Raw genomic sequence first — 18,407 nt, 5'->3', positions numbered from 1 at the left:
CTAAATGCTGCTGTTTACTTTACAAGGTTGATTACATGTGTTTATGACTGTGATGTTGGGTTTTAATGCACATAAAATATTTTAGGACACTATTTGTTTCAGAATCTTTTTTTCTTCATTTCCCTTCTCTAAAAACTGGTGCGTCTTATGGTCCGGAGCGTCTTATGGTCCGAAAAATACGGTAATAATAATACCTCCAACTTCCTAAGTTGGATGACTACATGCACAGTATATTGATTCAACAATTGTTTATTGAGCCCCCAGTAAGGGCCAAGAACTGTTCCTGCACAAACAGAAAAAATGAAAGTCTCAGCTATTGGGTTTCCCTTCTAATGGGGGAAACAGACAATAAATAGTAAACATACGAATAAACAAGACAATTTCTGGTTGTGATAACTGTGATGAAAGAAACAAACAGGGAAATGAGAAAGAAAATAAGAGGATAGAAGGCTATTTTAGATATTATGGTCAGGAAAGGACTCTCTTGGGGGAAATACATGAGGTCATGGATCCTGACAGATGAGAAGGAAGAAAGAAAAGGCTTATAGGAAGAAGAAATAGCAGATATGAAACCTCAGAGTGGGCCCTGGACCAGTAGCTCAGTTAGGCAGGCTGTCATCCCAATACACCAAGGTTGTGGGTTTGATCCCCAGTCAGGGCACATACAAGAATCAAACAATGAATGCCTAAATAAGTGGAACTCAATCAATCAATCAATCAACTCCTTGGGGTGGGAAAGATCGAGGTGTATTTGAGAAAGGGGCCAAAGGCCTACATAACTAGAGCACAGTGAGAGGATTGACAGGAAAGAAGGTTTGAAAAATGGGCAGGATCCATTCACCAAAGACTAAGCCTTGAGAGAAGCAGGTTTTGGGGGAAGACACTTTCATCTTTGACATGGTGAGTATGAGGTGCCAGAGGGGATCTCCAAAGTAAAGATCCAAAACTATGTCCTAAGAACTAGACACAGTATTGGGATTTGAGAAAATGTTCTGTTGCATCAAAACCACTGAGGAGTGTTCTAAAAACACTGATTCTCGGGTATTAAAACTACATATTTCTAGAGTGCCACCCTGGGAAATTGTAATTCACGTAGGTCTTGGTCAAGATCTGGAAATCATTTTTCAATACTCCCAGGTAATTCTGATCCATTCATTCAAAAAATATTTCCTACATTCCCATCTTGTTTGTGCCAGGACAATTCTAAGTGCTGGGGATACATCTCTGAAGAGGTTACAGAACTCACAGAAAAAAGTGAACAAGTAAAAGAAGTTCAATAGTGATACATGCCACACACACACACACACACACACACACACACACACACACAAAGAAATGCTGGAAAAATATAGAATTATGGGGACCTACACTAGATAAATCTAAAAAGATCTCTCTCTGAGGAAGTCACATTTGAGCTGGAGCTGAGAAATGAGGAGCAGCCTTGAGACTGTGTCGGGGGACAGAGATTCCAGGCAGAGGGAACATGCAATGCAAAGGCTTGGTTGAGAACTCAATAGATTAATCTGATTCTCTGGTTTACTCCCACCTGAGGAGCCAACCTAAATGGGTGGAGGGCACAGGGGAGAAGTTACCATTTCATCTGTAGGTGTTCACGCAACGAAGGATGCTAAGCACACATTTCGTACCAGGCAATGTGCCAGGTGGTGACACAAAGATGAGCAAGACTGTCCCCTCTCTCAGGGAGTTGCCAACCAGGGATGGAGGCAGAGGACTAAATACTGTAAATGTGGTCCCAGGGGAGAAGGGAGGCGTCCCAGACAATGAGTTCGTCTTCTGAGACAGCCAAGTGATGATTAATATGTTCAAGGTGAGCAGCTGTTTTTGTGCATAATAAATATGTGCACAGTCTCAAAAACTCAGCATGTCTGAATTCTGGGCGAAATATTTGTAACTTTGGATATTGCATCTGAGGTACTGTACAATGACTATATTTGGGGAAAAGTGTCCTAATGATAGCCAACATTTATTGAGCACTTAGATTTGCCTGATTTGATATGCAATCTCATCGTCTTCACAAGGTCCCTATGAAGCAGAGAGTCTCATTATTCCACTTTTCTCAGGTTAAGAAATTGGAGCTCAGCAAGGCAAGGAGATTTTCCTGAGATCTCTCAACTCTTGTGACAATGTCCCAGCTCTGTCTGACTTCAAAGTCTCAGTTCCTGTGCCAACCCCTTCCATGAATGGCTTAGCTACTGATGAAACTGCTACCTTCACCCTGGTTCCCAAAGGGGATCCTTCCCCTTCTCCCCTTCCCAGGGGTCCAGCTGGGCTGTTTCCACCAGCCAGATCCACCTGCTCCTCTGTAGCTGGGAGAGGTGAGAGGAGGGCTCCTGTGTCCACACTTGGCACAAAGTGGACGGCAGTGTCCACTGCCTGACTATCCTCGACTCCCGTCTCCAGAGGTCCCCAGGCAGCATGGAAAGAGCTGGGCCCAACCTGGGCACCTGTTCCCTGCCCACCTGTGGGGAAAATTACTGGGGCTCAACGTTCAAGGTCTGAGTAGAAGAAGGGGTTGGGGCAGGGTTAGGGTTCCGGAACCAGCCAGTAAATGGAAGGGAAGAGAGGGGAGTCACTGTGTGGCCAGCTGGGTATGGGTGGGTCACCGCTAATCCTGCTTAAATGCAATCCAATTCGATACCTGAAAAAGTGCACCATTCGTTGGCTAGTTTGCAGTTTAAAGAGGCTTTGCTTCCTGCTCCCCTGAACCTTCTTTTCATTCCTGACTTCTCACAGGGAGTCTGCGTCTCCGGAGAGGCTCTGGGTGTGTCGTCAAGGAGTGTCTTTCCGTGTATCTCGGGCTGGCAGCCTCCCTGTCCCCTTCCCTCACTTCCTTGCTCCCTCCCTCCTTCCCTCCCGCTTGTGCCTAGACTCTTGGCCCGGGTCCCTGAGCCGGGAAGGCGGGTGCCCGCGCGGAGGACGCAGAAGAGGTGAGGTCACGTCTCCCGTGAGCCTCGCTCCCTGGCTTTTCAGAGGCTCGCCAGGAGCCGGCGGCCAGAACCCTGGACCACGCCGACCAGTGCTGCTCTGCCCGCCCCGCCGCCGCCCCGCTCATGTCTCAGTACGCGTCCAAATCGGACTTCAAGGCGGCCCTGGACAGCAGTCCCGAGGCCAACACCGAGGATGAACAGACGAAGGAGGACGAAGGAGGGCCCATGCCCAAGAACTACCTGTGGCTCACCATCGTCTCGTGCTTTTGCCCCGCATACCCCATCAACATCGTGGCTTTCGTCTTCTCCATCATGGTGAGTTAGAGCCCGACGCGGCCAGGGAGGGGGCACCGGCGGCGACGCGGCTCTCCTGGGGACCCGGCGCGCTCTCCACGGCTCCCTTCCTCACGGCCCCGAGCGCCCTGGAGGTGTCTGCCCCCCGCACTCCTCCTCGCCTTCCTCGGGCTCTCGGGTTCTCGCCTCTCTGCCTCCTTGTGGAGCTCAGCCCTGACCCAGCCTCCCCCAGGCCGGCTGTCCACTTCCTTCCGCACCGGGGTGCGCTCCCTCTCCAACCCGGGAAAGTTCTGCGGCGGGCTGGGCGGCTTCTCTCCCAGCCCCGACCTCCGCGGGCTCTCGTCGAGCTCTTTCCGCTTTGCTAAGACTCAAGCAGCGCACCTGGGCCGGCGACCGCACTCCCCCGCCCTCCCTCCCGCGTGCGGACCGGCTTTCCCCGCGGAGAGTCCTGGTTCCCTTTGCTGCGCGCCGGGCGCTGCGTCGGCCACACTCGGGGAAGCGGGGCGGGGGGTTCCCAAGCGACTTCCGACGCCCTCTCCTGACCCTGGACCCCACGCTTTGGTACGCCCTCTCAGGGGCAACATTTCCTCCCATGGCGCTCCGCATCACCCCCCTCCTCCCCCCCCCCCCGCCCCTCGCCCATCCCCGCAGCGCGCCCCTCTCTCTGCAGGTCTTGCTCGGGGCGCGCTCTCCTTAGGACGTGGCAGTTGTCTGGCGCTGCGCACGGGCCCTGTCCCCAGGGCCTGGCGGCGCCCCTCCACCGCTCTGTCCCGTGCCCCGGGCGCTCCCGGGAATGCACGGGGACCCCGCGCTCCGTGTAGCTGCGGCGCCCTTAGCGCTTCGGCCTCCCAAACGGCGCGCCTCTCCCGAGGGCCGTCAGCGGGTGCTTTCAGTCCTGGGTCCGGAGCTCGCCTCCGCGGCCCTGGTAGGAACTCCCAGGCGAGCCCTAAGGAGGGCCACGAGCGCCGCGAGGCCCTCCTCGCTTTATTGACTGGAGCAACTGGCCAGGGGGTGGCGGCGGGGTGAGGTTCCGACCCAACCCTAGCAGGGAGCTCCCTCCCCCACTGGCGCCACCTCTGCAGCCGGGCGACGGAACTCCCCAGCCCCCAGCCCCATTCAAGTCCGTCCGCATTTGCCCATGGGTGGCACCATTCAATTCAGGGTACCCAGAGAGGCCTCATGTATGCCCGCCCGCCACTTGCCTTTTCCCAAGCCGGGTTTGCAGGCTCTGCAGCAACCTCCAAGCGCAGCTGCTGGGCTTCCCGCTGCCTGGGTTCAAACCTCAGCTCGGTCATGTGCTAGCTGAGCGATCCCGGAAGCCGGGCCTCTCTGCCTGTGAAATGGGAATAGCCATTGTTGAGGAGTTGGACTGAAGTAGTAACTGAAAAACGTTTGAAACAGTGCCCGCCAAGGTGCTATTAGGTCAATATCACTCCCTGAGGCCTTTGACCTCTGTTTAAAATCTAGGCCCTAGAGCTCTCAGCGCCCTTTCCTGCTGCTTTTTGCCCAAAGCACTTCATCTATCTGATAGATGGTTTTCCTTACTAATATGCTTGCTGTCTGCGTCTCCCTCATGAGGGCAGGGATATTTGTGTTGTTTGTTGCTGTTTCATCACCTAGAATAGATTCTGGCAGGTGGTAGATGCACAAGTACGAAAGGAATGCATGTTTGAATGAATGAATGAATGAATGGTGTTAATGGACCACAATGCATGCTTTTCCCCATACCAGAGCCCTGAAGCCACCTTATTAGGTTCCTTAGAACCCAGCCAGTTTCCTTCCTTCCTTCCTCTCCCAGAATATTAGATCTTGGGGGAGGGGGGAGGGGTGGTTGCAGCAACGCTGGGGAGAATACAGCTGCCAAGTTCTCCAGACAGCAGTCAGCCCTCTGGCTGCTGCTGGTGCCCACACACTATCCTGGTTTATTAATGAATCAGCAGCCAATCTGCTTCTTTCCCAGAACCCCACCCCCCACCCGAGATGAGCTAACAGCATACTCCAGCTAATGATGTCACTTGGTGTGTCCTGGGGGACAAGATGTGTGCATGCTTTGAATAGAAACCTTTTTTCTGACACCCTCACCCCCACCCCACCCCAAGCCTTTTAAAAATAGTTTTATTGTAAGAGACCATTCTGCTGCCAGAACACAGACCCTGGAGTCGGAACGTTAACCCTGAGCAAGTTTCCTGCCTTCTCAAAGCCTTGGTTTCCTCATCTAGAGAGTGGGACTGTTCTTAAGCTGAGCAAACCTGTGTAAGGATGAATCAAAATAAAGCTCCCCTGCCCCCTGCAATAACTGTCAGACAGATGGACAGATGGTGGAGCCTGGAAATATCATATGTCACATATGAAAATAAACAAAGCATGAAGGAAGTAAAACCCAAATTCTAAAAAGAGTTTCCTACACCCTACTCATTGCACTCCCTCTAAGGTACTAGGAGTGTCTTCCCACTGAAATAGTGCAGATCTGGGCTAGACACGTTTCCTGATAGAGACTTCCAAGTCCAAAGAAGCAAGAGGGAGAGGAAGGCTGTGCAGGAGGAAGGCTGACCAACCCCGTCAGGTATGTGCTTTCCTTAGGGTCTTGTGATGTTAAATCCCAGCCCTTTTCAAAGCTCCACCATCTGTGATTTGTGATAAATCCAGGCAAGCCATTGCCCGTGGAGGCATTTGGAAATCTGGGGGAGCAAATGTGCTGTCCCGTTGATCTGGGGCACTCCTCCTGGCATTTGCTATAAATGACCAAGAGTTCTAATGTCCTGCAGTGCTGGAGACTGTCCTCCCAATGAAGAATTGCCCTACCCCAAACATCAATAGCACCCATAGCAATAAATGCTATACAGTAATGCAAATTGATAGAAACATAGACGTATAGAAAATATCGACAAGGCTCAAAATATTAAGCTAGTTCTCAGAACTGTAAAAAGAACCAACAATCTCAAAACAATATCTGTATTAAACCAAGCCTGCAAAGCCTTCTATAAAATGACTAACTTGGAGTAGGGGAATAATAAAACTATTATCATTATTATAACTCAGCTAGAACTCAGTAAATATTGATAATGATGGTGATGGTGGGCCCGGCTGGTGTGGCTCTGTGGTTGAGCATCTATAAACCAGGAGGTCAGGGCACATGCCCAGGTTGCAGGCTGAATCCCCAGTAGGGGGCGTGCAGGAAGCATCCAGTCGATAATTATCTCTCATCATTGATGTTTCTCCCTCTCCCTTTCTCTCTTTGGAATCAATAAAAACTTATTTTTTAAAAATGACTGTCATTTCAAAAAAAAACTATATTGGAAAATATATATCTGAGAAGCGTTCTTCAAGCTGTGGGTAGATCTTTCCACCAGCCCTGTCCTGGGGGTTGTGAGGCGGGGCATACAATGTGCATCATAGCTTTTTGCATTGGAATGTTGGTGAGTGGAGCATTGCCAGTGGCAGGAACATGAAAGTCTTTGCTTCTCCATGTATCTAACATCTATTTGTTGAAAGTGTACTTAACCTGTCATCAATTTCAGGGACATATATTGCCAGAATTTCCCCTCCAGGCTGGGCCGCTGCTAGCCCATGCATGTGAACTTGAAAGTGGCACCCCCTTCTCCATGCAGATGCAGCCTGTCCCAGGGCACACAGATTGGGAAGCAGAGCCGGGCTGATTGTCAGGACTCCTTCAGCATGCTCCCAGGTTATCTGGGTGCATTCCTGGTTATCTCTGTTTATTCCAAATGAAAAGAGACTCATAATTTCTAGTTGGCTTTTGACCCTGGAGAAAGAATGTTTGTTCATACAACACAGGTTTACTAAGCACCTATTATGTGCCAGGCTCTATACTCCTTTACCTCTATCAAGAGGTAAATAGCATCAGCAAGGTCTCTGCCCTCGGGATCTGGAGGAAGAAAGGTTCCAGGCAACTTGCAGAGTGTTGGAAAGTGCAGCTTCCATTCACCATCCATTGCTTTTGTAGCTGGAATTTGCTACCTGACTCAAGAGCCTGGAGTTGGGTCCACTCTTTTGATATAATCATTTGCACAGTTGAAGCAACTCGCTTACCCTAAAACTGGACTTTTGATTGGGTAATTCATAAGACTTCTCTCTTCAGAATGTCTTCTTCCTCACACCTACATAACCTGTCTAGAGATCAACCATTGAAGTTTAAAGCTTTTCTGTTTTTTGCTATGTTTGTGCAACTAGCCTTTCTGAGGCTTGATTTTTCAAGCCTGTAAAGTGAGGGCTGTGATGGCACCTACTCAGGTGCTGTTGTGGACCTTAAATGATAAAAGTCAAATGTTTTCATTGCCTAGAACACAGCTAGAACTCAGCAAGTATTGATAATGATGGTGATGGTGGGGGAGGAAGAGGAGAGGAGTATATTTTAGGGATGTTTCCCAATAGCAGTTTTTGTTTTTATGAGACTTACAAAAGCAGTAACCAATAAACATGTCACCGTTCTAATTTGCAGCCTAAAGGTAAATATGAATGCTAAACTAAAACACCTACAGTAAACAAGGAAGACTTTTGATGAAGCACAGAGTACCCAACACATCTGTTTTCTCCACTCCCTTCTGAAACCACTTTAAATGATAAAAGTGAATTTAAAAGGGTGCAAACACCCAAGGACAAGTTAGGAGACCAAGAAAATGGATGAGAGAGGTGAAAAAATGTTAGACGATGGAAAATGACTAGCTGAGTCTTGGCTAACTTTACAGAGCAAATAACACTGAAATCTAAATCCTGCAGAAGAAGGAGCCAATGGGGGGGGGGGGGGGGGGAGAAGACAGTTTGCCCTGCAAAACCCTAGGAAGGCTCAGAAATTGGAGGTACTAACTGGAGGTACCACCTTTGGAGGCAGGCATAGAGGGTAAGGTTGAATAGAGAAGGGATCTTAGAAACTAAAAAGTCATTAAACTATCGCGATCGTCTACACTCCATGCATGGGCACCTGCTCGACAACCCCGATAGAAGAGGGGAGACCTCACTCTGGTGAGATTAATCAGAATGCCTGCAGACTCCAGGCAGAGCAGAGCGTAACATTAAGGGGCTGCGCTGCCAGCAGAGCTGATGGGAAGTCTGCATATTGAACAAGGAAGCTCCTCCCCTTCCCCTACTTGATACCCTTACCCTGGCATCCAGGTGGGAGACTGGAGAATTTCTCTCCAAGGATGTTACCATCCAAAAGAAAAAACCTACAGATACAAACATTTAGGAGTTCTCCAGAGAAGTGATGGCATCCCCACCCGTCACCCCAGGATGACCACCATTGACAAGCCTCATCCTCAAGAAGTTTTGCAGCTCGGCTGATGTGGCCCAATGGTTGAGCCTCAGTTATGAACCAGAAGGTCATGGTTAGATTCCCAGTCAGGGCAATCCTCAGATTGCAGGCTCAATCCCCTGTAGGGGTTATGCAGGAAGTAGGTGATCAATGATTCTCTCTTATCATTGATATTTTTGTCTCTCTCTCTCCCTCTCCCTCTCTGAAATCAATAAATATATCCTTTTTTTTATTGTTTAAAGTATTACAAATAGTAGTACATGTCTCCTTTTTTCTCCCCCATTGACCTTCTCACAACCTCCCCTATCTCCCCTCCCCGCCCCCCCAGTTTCTTGGGTCCATTGGTTATGCTTATTTGCATGCATACAAGTCTTTCGGTTGATCTCTCACACCCCCGCCCACACTCCCCAGCCTTCCCGCTGTAATTGTTTTTTTTAATACATTTTATTGATTTTTTTTTTTTTTTTTTTTTTTTTTTTTTTTTTTTACAGAGAGGAAGAGAGAGGGACAGAGAGCTAGAAACATCAATGAGAGAGAATCCTTGATCAGCTGCCTCTTGCACACACCCCACCGGGGGTATACCCGCAACCAAGGCACATGTCCTTGACCGGAATCGAACCCAGGACTTTTCAGTCCGCAGGCCGACGCTCTATCCACTGAGCCAAACCGGTTTCAGCTCCCGCTGTAATTTAAAATAAGTTTTCCAACATCTCATTTTCAAATATGAAGAGGCTGTCAAAGATTAGCATACATTTGTGAAGTTCTTCTCATTTCAGAGACCTGTGGTTTACAAATGAAATGAAGTGTAAGGAAATTAATAATGCGAGAAGAAGAAAATGGCAAGCATAGATGATTAACATCCTTTGAGAAATAAGAAACCGTGTGTGTTACAAAACAAGAAGTTGGAATAAATAAAACTATTGGAGAAGCAAAACAGAGTTCTTGGGAATTAAAAATATGAGGGTAGAGATAAAGGAAGAAAAGAGAAGTGGCAAGTTGAGGGACCCTCAAGGAAGTAATACAAATGAAGCTGGCTCCAACTTCTCTGAGAATTTCCCCTTTCCCACCTGTGTTCTGCGTTTCTGATAAACTTTTTTGGAAAAATACCCAGCAGACCCAGGCTCATGCCAGGATCACTGAGAGGCTGACCAAACTTCAGTTGCCAAGGGCACTTTTCCTGGCTAATCCTCGCCAATGGCTCCACGTGCGGAAACTGGCACTATTCTCAATGGACTAGTCCAGGGCGTGAATATGTTTCAATTAAAAGCCAATCACCCAGAAGTGTGATGCCTTCCAAGTTTTCATAGCAGAAAACCTCGAGTTCTGCAAGTTCAGGAATGAAGCCAGGCCTTCGAAAACAGCTTCTCATACACTGTTTCTGCCTGATGTGAACAAGTTTTAACAAAAGCGGGACAGAAAATGGGGATGAAGCTGGGAAGTCAAATGCAAATTGAGTAAAAGCGAACGGTCTGCTTTCCTGTGGGGTTTCTCAGAGTCTTCGGTCAACCACTGGCCTTGGAACCGTAAACCTGGGCATTTACCAAGCATGCTGCCCGGGGCCCTCTGACCTAAGGCAAATGTGCCAAAGAACACGCTTGGGGTAATACTGTTCATAATGGCTTCTTGGTCCTCATTGTTAATGGGCTGAGTTTTTGTTGACATGGGGGTACTGTGGGGTGTTCCACCCTACCACTCTTGCCGTGTAGACCCCTCTCTCCCCTTTTCTCCCAGCATAGGTGTTTTTAATAGGTCCCTCTTGCCATATTTTGCTGTTATTCCTCCCTCATTCTCTTTTACCTAGAGGTGAAATCCAGGAATTCGTCTTTCTGTTTCCTTTACCCTTTATATCATATCACCTATCTCCCAAAGGGAAGGAGACTTCCTGTAATTAAAGCCCTCTACTGATGACTCCAGTTGTTCATTGTTCTGGACAGTTTGGATAGTATGGCATTGCCAATAGTAGTAGTAGTAGTTGTTGTTGTATTGCATTTTCCTCTATGCCTTTACTTCTCAAAGCATTTTCACACAATTTCACTTATTCCTCGCAAAATCCCAGCAAGAAAGCCGTTCTCCCACTTATTCATGAAAAAAGGTGGCACTCGGGGACAGAACCAAACACGACAGTCCCTCCATGGAGTTTACAGGCCACCCTCCAGGGGCACTGCCATCAGCCTACTATGCCTTGCCTTTGATAGGAACACAGCCATGATTCTCTGAAAGCACTCGTCTTTAGTAGACCTGCCCCATCAATATAAGAAGCCTCGCATAATACTCTCACACAAGCCTGGCAGAATTCCTCTCTGGCTTTTGGCTTTAGTGATAGGCCACAGGACTTTGTCCTTGAAGATCCTTGTGGAGAAAAACAGCCCAGAAGCCCAAGAGGGAGACAAGCCTGAATGAATGAAAGGTGATGACGAGGAAAATGCGCCTCGTGATGTGCAAGCCCAGGCTGCGAATTCCCAGCACTACCTTTGGCACAGAAATCAGGAGCAAGCAAAATCGAAACAAGGAATGCCAAAGTCATCTGCAAGCTCAGTTGTTACTACCAAATATTTACTAAGTGCCCACATCCATCAAGTTATTTTGAGGAAGTCTGCTATCTAGGAGTTTGGGAAGTAAGACAATATTGATCTATATAAAGAGATTCCTTATACTAGCTGGACTGTGTTCAGGCTCTGATGGGCGCCTACACAGGTGTGTGTGAGTGTGTGTGTGTGTGTGTGTGTGTGTGTGTGTGTGTGTGAGAGAGAGGGAGGGAGAGAGAGAGAGAGAGAGAGAGAGAGAGAGAGAGAGAGAGAGAGAGAACCAGAAGCAGAAACAGAGAGGGACACACACACTGAGAAAGAGAGAAAGGGATGTACCAGAGATAAAGGGATGATAATGATGAAGGTGACTTTGAAAGAGAGATGTTATGAAGAAATGGGAACACATGCTAAAATTAGGATTTCAGTATTGACAACTCAATAGATCAAAATATTGGCAATAGCAAACAAAAATTTAAACTATCAGAAATAAACATGCAAGATCTATACGGAGAAAGCTTCACCAAGAGATTAAAAATTTGTTTAAATTAACTAAATGGAAAGACAAAATATTACATATTCGATGCTCACCCCAGCATTAATTATGAAGTGAATTATAAAATGAGTTAATAAACATGAAGCATGGCACCCAGCACAAAGTAACTGCTTAATTAGTATTTGTTGTTCTTTTGTGGTTTAAATGTGAAAAATTAGAGATGACTATAAAACACTGATTCCAACACAACATTGATTTTCTCATCTGTAAGATGAAAACAGTGTCACCTACTTCCAGAGGACTGTCAAGTCATTCAATGGGATAATACAATATATGGAAAGTACTTGATAAAACTTGGCTATTATAATTTCAAATTTTACTATAACTTCTTAGTATTTTCAAAATTTTCCATAATAAATTATTAGATATCATTTCTCTCAAAAATAAATATTTTTTCCATAAATAAATATTTATGATAAAAATGAAAAAAATTTTCAGAAAGAAGGGGTTAGTAAATAAATGAATTTGTCTCCATCTCAAAGGTTAATTCTTGCTCTAACTCATGTTCTTATTGAGCTGAAATGCTCAACTCTATAGTTCAAACAAATGCTGTTTTACTCTGTTTTGTTCTAGTCCTGAAAATCTTTAAGGATAGAGAAATTGCAGCTCAGTACTGTTCCTGCCACAAAGTAAATGCTTGGAAAATGTCAACCCACCTTTACTGGGTTTTTAGCCTACGCAGAAGCTTACCTCCACTAATATAAATCCACTTTTTTAAAATTAATACACAACTGACATGTAATTTTGTATATGTTTTTAAGGCATACAATGTGTTGATTTTATACATATGTATTGCCATACCTTTGCCATCGTCGCGTTAGCTAACACCTCTCTCGTGTCACATGAGAATAATTTTGTGTTGGGAATAATTAAGATCTAAGTCTGTCAGATCTTTGATGTTTAGAAGGCTGAGGTTTATACTGCAGCACTGTTGACTATAGTCCCTGTGCCGGGCGCTTGGTCTCCAGGATATTTATCTGCTAGGTGCAAGTCTGCATCCTTCCCCAGCATCTCCCCAACTCTTCTATTCCTTGCCCCAGGTTCTGTTTTTACAAATTTGACTTTTTAGATGTCACCCATGAGTGCTATCATACAGAATTTGTCATTTTCTGTCTGACTTATCTTACTTAGCATAATGTCCTCAAGTTCCATCCATGTTGATAGACGTGGCAGGATTTCCTCCTTTCTCATGGATGAATAATATTCCGTGTGTGTGTGTGTGTGTGTGTGTGTGTGTGTGTGGCAACTTCTTTATCCATTCATCCATTGTTGCTCCATATCTTGGCTGTTATAAGTGATAAACATGCGGGTGCATATGTCTCTTTAAGATCTGTTTTTATTTCCTTTAGCTGTATACCCAGAAGTGGAATTGCTGGATTATGTCTTAGTACTATTTTTTACTTTTTAAGGAACCTCCATACTATTTTCCGTAGTTAAGCCCACTCTTTTGTTCTGTCTCCCAACTCCATAGAGGGCACCTGAGGCTCCTGAGTTAAGTTCTTCATTCCTTTGAAGGACATGTGGCTCTTAACATTTTCCCTTGAGCCACACTGTCTCGTCGGTGAGTGTGCACTAACAGACAGACATTGGAGAGAATGTCTCCATCACTTCAAACTCCTGTGAGACCCCAAAAAATATCACATACGGTATGTGTTGTATTGTGGCAAATTCCAAGGCCCGTTTTCAATGAGAAGGGAAATGGAAGAGGCAGGGAGTGAAGCAAGTAGACATTAGTTTGCAAGACCAATGACAGAGAAAGCTTGAGTCACCAACCTCCTCTTCCACACATGGCCACTCTGCCTCCTGCCGCCATTGGGTAACAGTTACTCTGAAGTTCAAAGAGAAAAGCTAGGAGCAGGGATTCAGATTAGGGAGGAGAGCTTTAAGCCAACACAAAGAAACAGCATTTGGGAAACGTTTTGCCACCATTTCCCAAGGGCAGAAAACAGGGAGGAAGGGTTCTCCCACATTCATTCACTCAACAATTTCTGAACACTCCCATGTGCCTGGCACTATGGTGATCCTGTAGATAAATGCCAGTTTTACATGGCTGACATTTGGGGCAAGTAAAGTTAGAAGCAGCCTGCCTGTTGGGTCAATGGGCGAACCACTCTTCTCCCCCTCAAGAATCCTGAACCCAGTGAGAAATGAGACACAGAGAACCAACAGATGCGCTCTTTGGGGAGTGAGGCTTCAGATCGATAGCCAAAGGGTTCATTTTCTCTCAAAACTGGGCAGACTTGCCCACACTTCCACGGGCAGCACAGGCCAACCACAGCCTTCACCTGCTTGTCAAATGCGGCTGGTCCCAGCTCCCTGCAAACTTATGTATGAATGGAGAGAGGCACACCAGACACGGGCCAGCACCTAAGAAGATCATTTCAGAGCGTGATGAGCACATGAAAAGAACAAACTGGCAAGTATTAGAGAGGCCTAGCGGGGCAGGTGGTGGAGAAGAGATCCTGCTTTAGAAACCTGATTGGCAAAGGATGACGCCAGCCATCAGATGATCAGAGCGGAGCCGGGACGTGCAAAGCCCTGAGGTGGAATAAGCTTGCTGTGCTCTAGAGCCATATGCTATGACATCTGTGTCATCTACTTAAAATGGATGTCATTGCCCAGGAAGAAATCCCAGAATAGGCCACAGACTAGAGATCTAGGGCTGTTACCCAGTGGAGTGTCACATAAGAGCTCTTACCAGACCGTTACTTTTGCCCTGGAATCAAGCCAACCTGCTCCCATACTTAGCACAGCTCCTGGTTTACTTTTACTGCAACCCTCATTCCAAACTAGAACAATGACTCCAAGCTAATGTGGCCACTGAAGAGGCAGGCTCTATTTTTGTCTCCGTCCCAGTTTCCCTGGGCATGAATGACCTGGGAGTGCACACAGGCTTATGTTAATAAACAATAGCCCAGGTTTCACTGGTCCTCATCCCTCCCCGCTAAGGCGACTCCCGGCACAACTCCTTTCTGTACTTCTAGGAGGCATTTCTCACCTGCTCACACAAAAGTCTCACCTGCTGACCTCAGCACCGCAGGGCCTGGCTGCTGCTTCCCGTGGGCACTGAGGTATCCCAGGCAGCCCCACCATCGTCTCTTGCTTAGACTCCACCGACTTCTTTGGGCTCCACCATTGGCCCACTGAGGCTCTCAAGGTGTAAAAGCTCTGTCGCTGGGTCTTGTTTCTCCCCTCTCCTCCCCTCCCCTCCCCTCCCCTCCCCTCCCCTCCCCTCCCCTCCCCTCCCCTCCCCTCTCCTCTCCTCTTCTCTCCTCTCCTCTCCTCTCTTCTCCTCTTCTCTCCTCTCTTTTCCTTTCTCATATCCTCCCTCACTCCCTCCCTTCTACATTTCAGTTACATTGGGTTTTGAATGCCTTCAACTAAAAAAAAATCTTTCTCACATCTAGACCTTCACACTTGCTGTTCTCTCTGCGAGACATCTTCTTTTCCCTGTTTTTTGCAGGCCTGCTCCTTCTCAAGTCTTCGGGTCTCAGCCTGCCTGCCCCCACCTCAGCCAGAGCTCCCTCACTCCACCCCATTCTTCTTGTCTTGATAATATTCTGTCCTCGTCTTATTTATTTGCATGTTTGTTTGTTTTCTATCTTCACCAGAATATAAGCATTGCTTGGAAGAGAACTGGTGTTCAATAAATAGTTTTTGAATGAATGAAGGAATGAATGGCTGTCCAGGACAGTAGTTCTCAATTCTTCTCAACCTCGGATCAGATTCAAAAGATGCTGATGCTGGAGTCCCATCCTCAGAGATCCTGGTCCAATTGGTTTGGGATGGGGCTGGGCTCAAGAATGGTTTTAAGCCCCTCAGGTTGTTCTAAGGTGCAGCCAGAGTTGGAAGCCGACACAGGGCAGTACAAGAAGTATAACTGGAGGCGGCTCAGGCTGGCAGCCCAGATTAGCGATGACTTTCCAGTGACAGGGCCTCTTGTGAGCTAAGAAACTCTGGGGGCAGGGTCTGCATCTGTCTCATTCCCCTTCAAGTCCCCAACATCCAAAATGGCAACAATAACTCCTTCTGAAATAATGAATAAGAGGAAAGTGAGGAACTGAGAAACCAAGATGGAAGCAAAGGTGCAACTAAACTGCCACCTCACACAACAATTTCAAAACTGCAAACAAAAAACAAAACGTCTATCACCCAGAACCACAGGAAAGCTGGCTGAGTGGAAGTTTTACAGCTAGATGAAAAGAGAAAGGAGCACAAATGCTGAAAAGCTGAGGTACAGGGGCACACAAACCAGGCTGGTGGCGGGCAACTGGGCATAAGGCTTTTTTTCAACCCAAAGGGAGACAAGCTCCTGATCACTCTGGGGACACGCAGGGAACTCAGACGCCTACGGGGAGAAGCTGGACTGTCGGCCATTGGGTCTGAAAGTGAGGGTGACTTTTTTGCAGAGGTGCGCCCGGCAATCATTGTTTACTGTGCTGGAGCTCGGGACACAGGGACTTGGAAACGCAGAAAGGCAGAGAAGGCTGGCTGGCAGCCATCACTGTTTGCTATGCTCCAGCCTAGTGACCCCGCCCCTCACATTCTACAAACCCGCCCAGGCTCCACACAGCGGCTTTTGCATATAAATGGTCTGCCCTGTGGCAGCTTAACCAAATAAACTGCAGCTCCAGTCAGACTGCTCCAAAACTGCCAAATCCCAAGCAAAGATGAGAAAACTGTAGTTCTTGCTGAAGCTCCTGCTGGATGGCCTCAGACAGTAGCTGACCTGCACCCCATTGGAGATCCAGAAACTAGTGTGCCTAGTAGTCTGTGTGAGACAACACCAGATTTCAACTACTCTCATAGGGGACACATTCGAGAGGCAGACTCAGGATCCTGGCTGCAGGGCCTCACAACCCAGCCCTGCTGCTCCACGCTGTAGCCTTCCTGTGCGAGGCGTAGAAATAAGCCTCCTTGTTTCTGGCTCCTGGCCAACTTGCCGTCAGTGGGTATTTAAGCATCATGTGCCCATCAGGGAAGGGGTGCACAGATGACATGCTTGAGATAGCCAGGTGTGGTGGTCATGGCATCACTGGTATTTACTACAGGAGAAAGAAACTTGCCCGTTTTCCTGTCCAGATGTGACCTTTGCTGGCTCCAGGCAGTTGACCACGCCCTGGGTTTTGCAATTACAATTACATTTTCCATTGTAAGCTCAGGCGCAGAGAAAGGGGACAAGACACTGCTGGGGATCCTGAGTACCTTGTGAAATGTGTGGTGAGAGCCCATTTGCCCTCACTCTGAGAAAGGGTCACCTGCCTCTCAGAGGAGAATGAAAACTGGAAAGAAGCTCAAGTCCTTCTTTTAACATACTTTGCACAGTGAATAGAGACAGGAACTTGCCATTTAGCATCTTAAAACGAGGGCGGTTGTGCAATCCAATCCGAGGCTCCGTCTGAAGGAGAGACACAAATGTGTACAAAAACATGAACAAGAATGTGCACCGCAGCCTCTTATGTACCTGCCACAGACCATAAGTAACAAATGTATATGGCTGAGGGGGCCCATCTAAGTCTCTACTACAAAGCCATTAGCAGGAATGAGACAATTACACTCACAACTTTTCTGTAAGTTAGAAGTTGTTTGAAAACAAAAAGCCCCCAAAATGGGGCCTGACAGATTAAGACCCCTCCCCCTGAAGAATGCAAGGATAGTATAACCTTAGAAAGTCTACTGATGGAACTCATTTTAAATCATAACTGGAGAGAGAAAGCAGGAATGAGATAGACCTGTAGACACTGGTTTGGAAAGCTGCTGCTCTCTATTAAATGGGGGGAAAGTGAGTTATAGAACAAATATAGTATGATAGTATTCATATTTTTAGAATAACAAGAAAAAGAAAACTAATAAAGAACTCTGAATGTGTAAGTATAGAAACACACACAGAGAGACACACACTTTACCAAACCAGCTATGTGACTTGAAAATGGAAAGAGTAAAGCATCTGCCTCATAGGGTTGTTGCAATTACAATTATATTTTTCCATTGAAGGACTAATGAGATAATCCTTGAATAGGATATAACACAGTGCCTGGAACATAATAAATGCTCAATAAATATCATTATCATATTATTTTGTCAACAAAAGACTCAGAGGCTGAAGCATTTAGAAAAGAAAAAAAGTTACATGAAATGCAGAGACCAAATTCAAAACAACCAGCTAGCCAAATAAAAAGCACAACCCAAGTATTTAAAGGAAACAAATACAAAATTGTCAAGGTTACCAAGTTTTACCTTAGTCTGTTCATGATCATTTAAATAAAAAAGCAAAACAGTATCTTTTTCAAAAGATTACAGTACCCACAAAGGAAGAGACTTACATTTAATCGCAAAAGGGCGGGATGAACTTGTCTTTGCCAAGACATATGGAAAATACTTAGTTGTGATGCTGGGCGGTTGCAGCCTAGGCAGACTGACCCTGTTACTCCTGGTTTATCTCGGGGTGCAAATTCCCGTTTCCTTCTCCTGACTGTGACACACACGATGTGCTTAGTCCATCCACTGAAAGCAAGAGAAAGTGTCAGTTTTCCTTTAATATTATTTATGGGAAGAAAAAAATCTATAAGCAAATGTAAACTATTTAACAAAGGTTACCTCTGGGAAATAGGATTAGGAGATGAGTTTACTAGTTACTTCATGTGTTTCTATAGCGTTTGAATGCTTTACGTGTTCATAGATCACATGGGTAGTTTGTAAAAGAATTAACGAGATCATTTCAATATCTTAGTAAGCCATCCCTTTTCTGTCTAGTTCTTCCACAATAGATGGGATAGTTTGCTTTCTAAGTTCATCAGGAAAAAATATATATAAACTGT

General features: G+C 46.5%; 1 protein-coding gene across 1 annotated transcript in view; it reads left to right on the top strand.

Moving 5' to 3' along the window:
• The first annotated feature begins 2,909 nt into the window (after window positions 1-2,909).
• The window catches only part of TMEM233 (transmembrane protein 233), a 32,788-nt gene continuing 17,290 nt past the window's right edge, over window positions 2,910-18,407 (top strand). The window contains exon 1 of the mRNA XM_036448877.2: window positions 2,910-3,263. Coding sequence (XP_036304770.1) covers window positions 3,072-3,263 — 192 coding nt within the window. The 5' untranslated portion in view covers window positions 2,910-3,071. The remainder of the gene's footprint in view (window positions 3,264-18,407) is intronic.

The sequence above is a fragment of the Pipistrellus kuhlii genome, unplaced genomic scaffold, assembly GCF_014108245.1.
Source record: "Pipistrellus kuhlii isolate mPipKuh1 unplaced genomic scaffold, mPipKuh1.p scaffold_m20_p_20, whole genome shotgun sequence".
NCBI classification, from domain to species: domain Eukaryota; kingdom Metazoa; phylum Chordata; class Mammalia; order Chiroptera; family Vespertilionidae; genus Pipistrellus; species Pipistrellus kuhlii.
The sequence above is the reverse complement of the archived record's forward strand: the minus strand, read 5'-3'. Positions and strand labels throughout refer to the sequence as shown.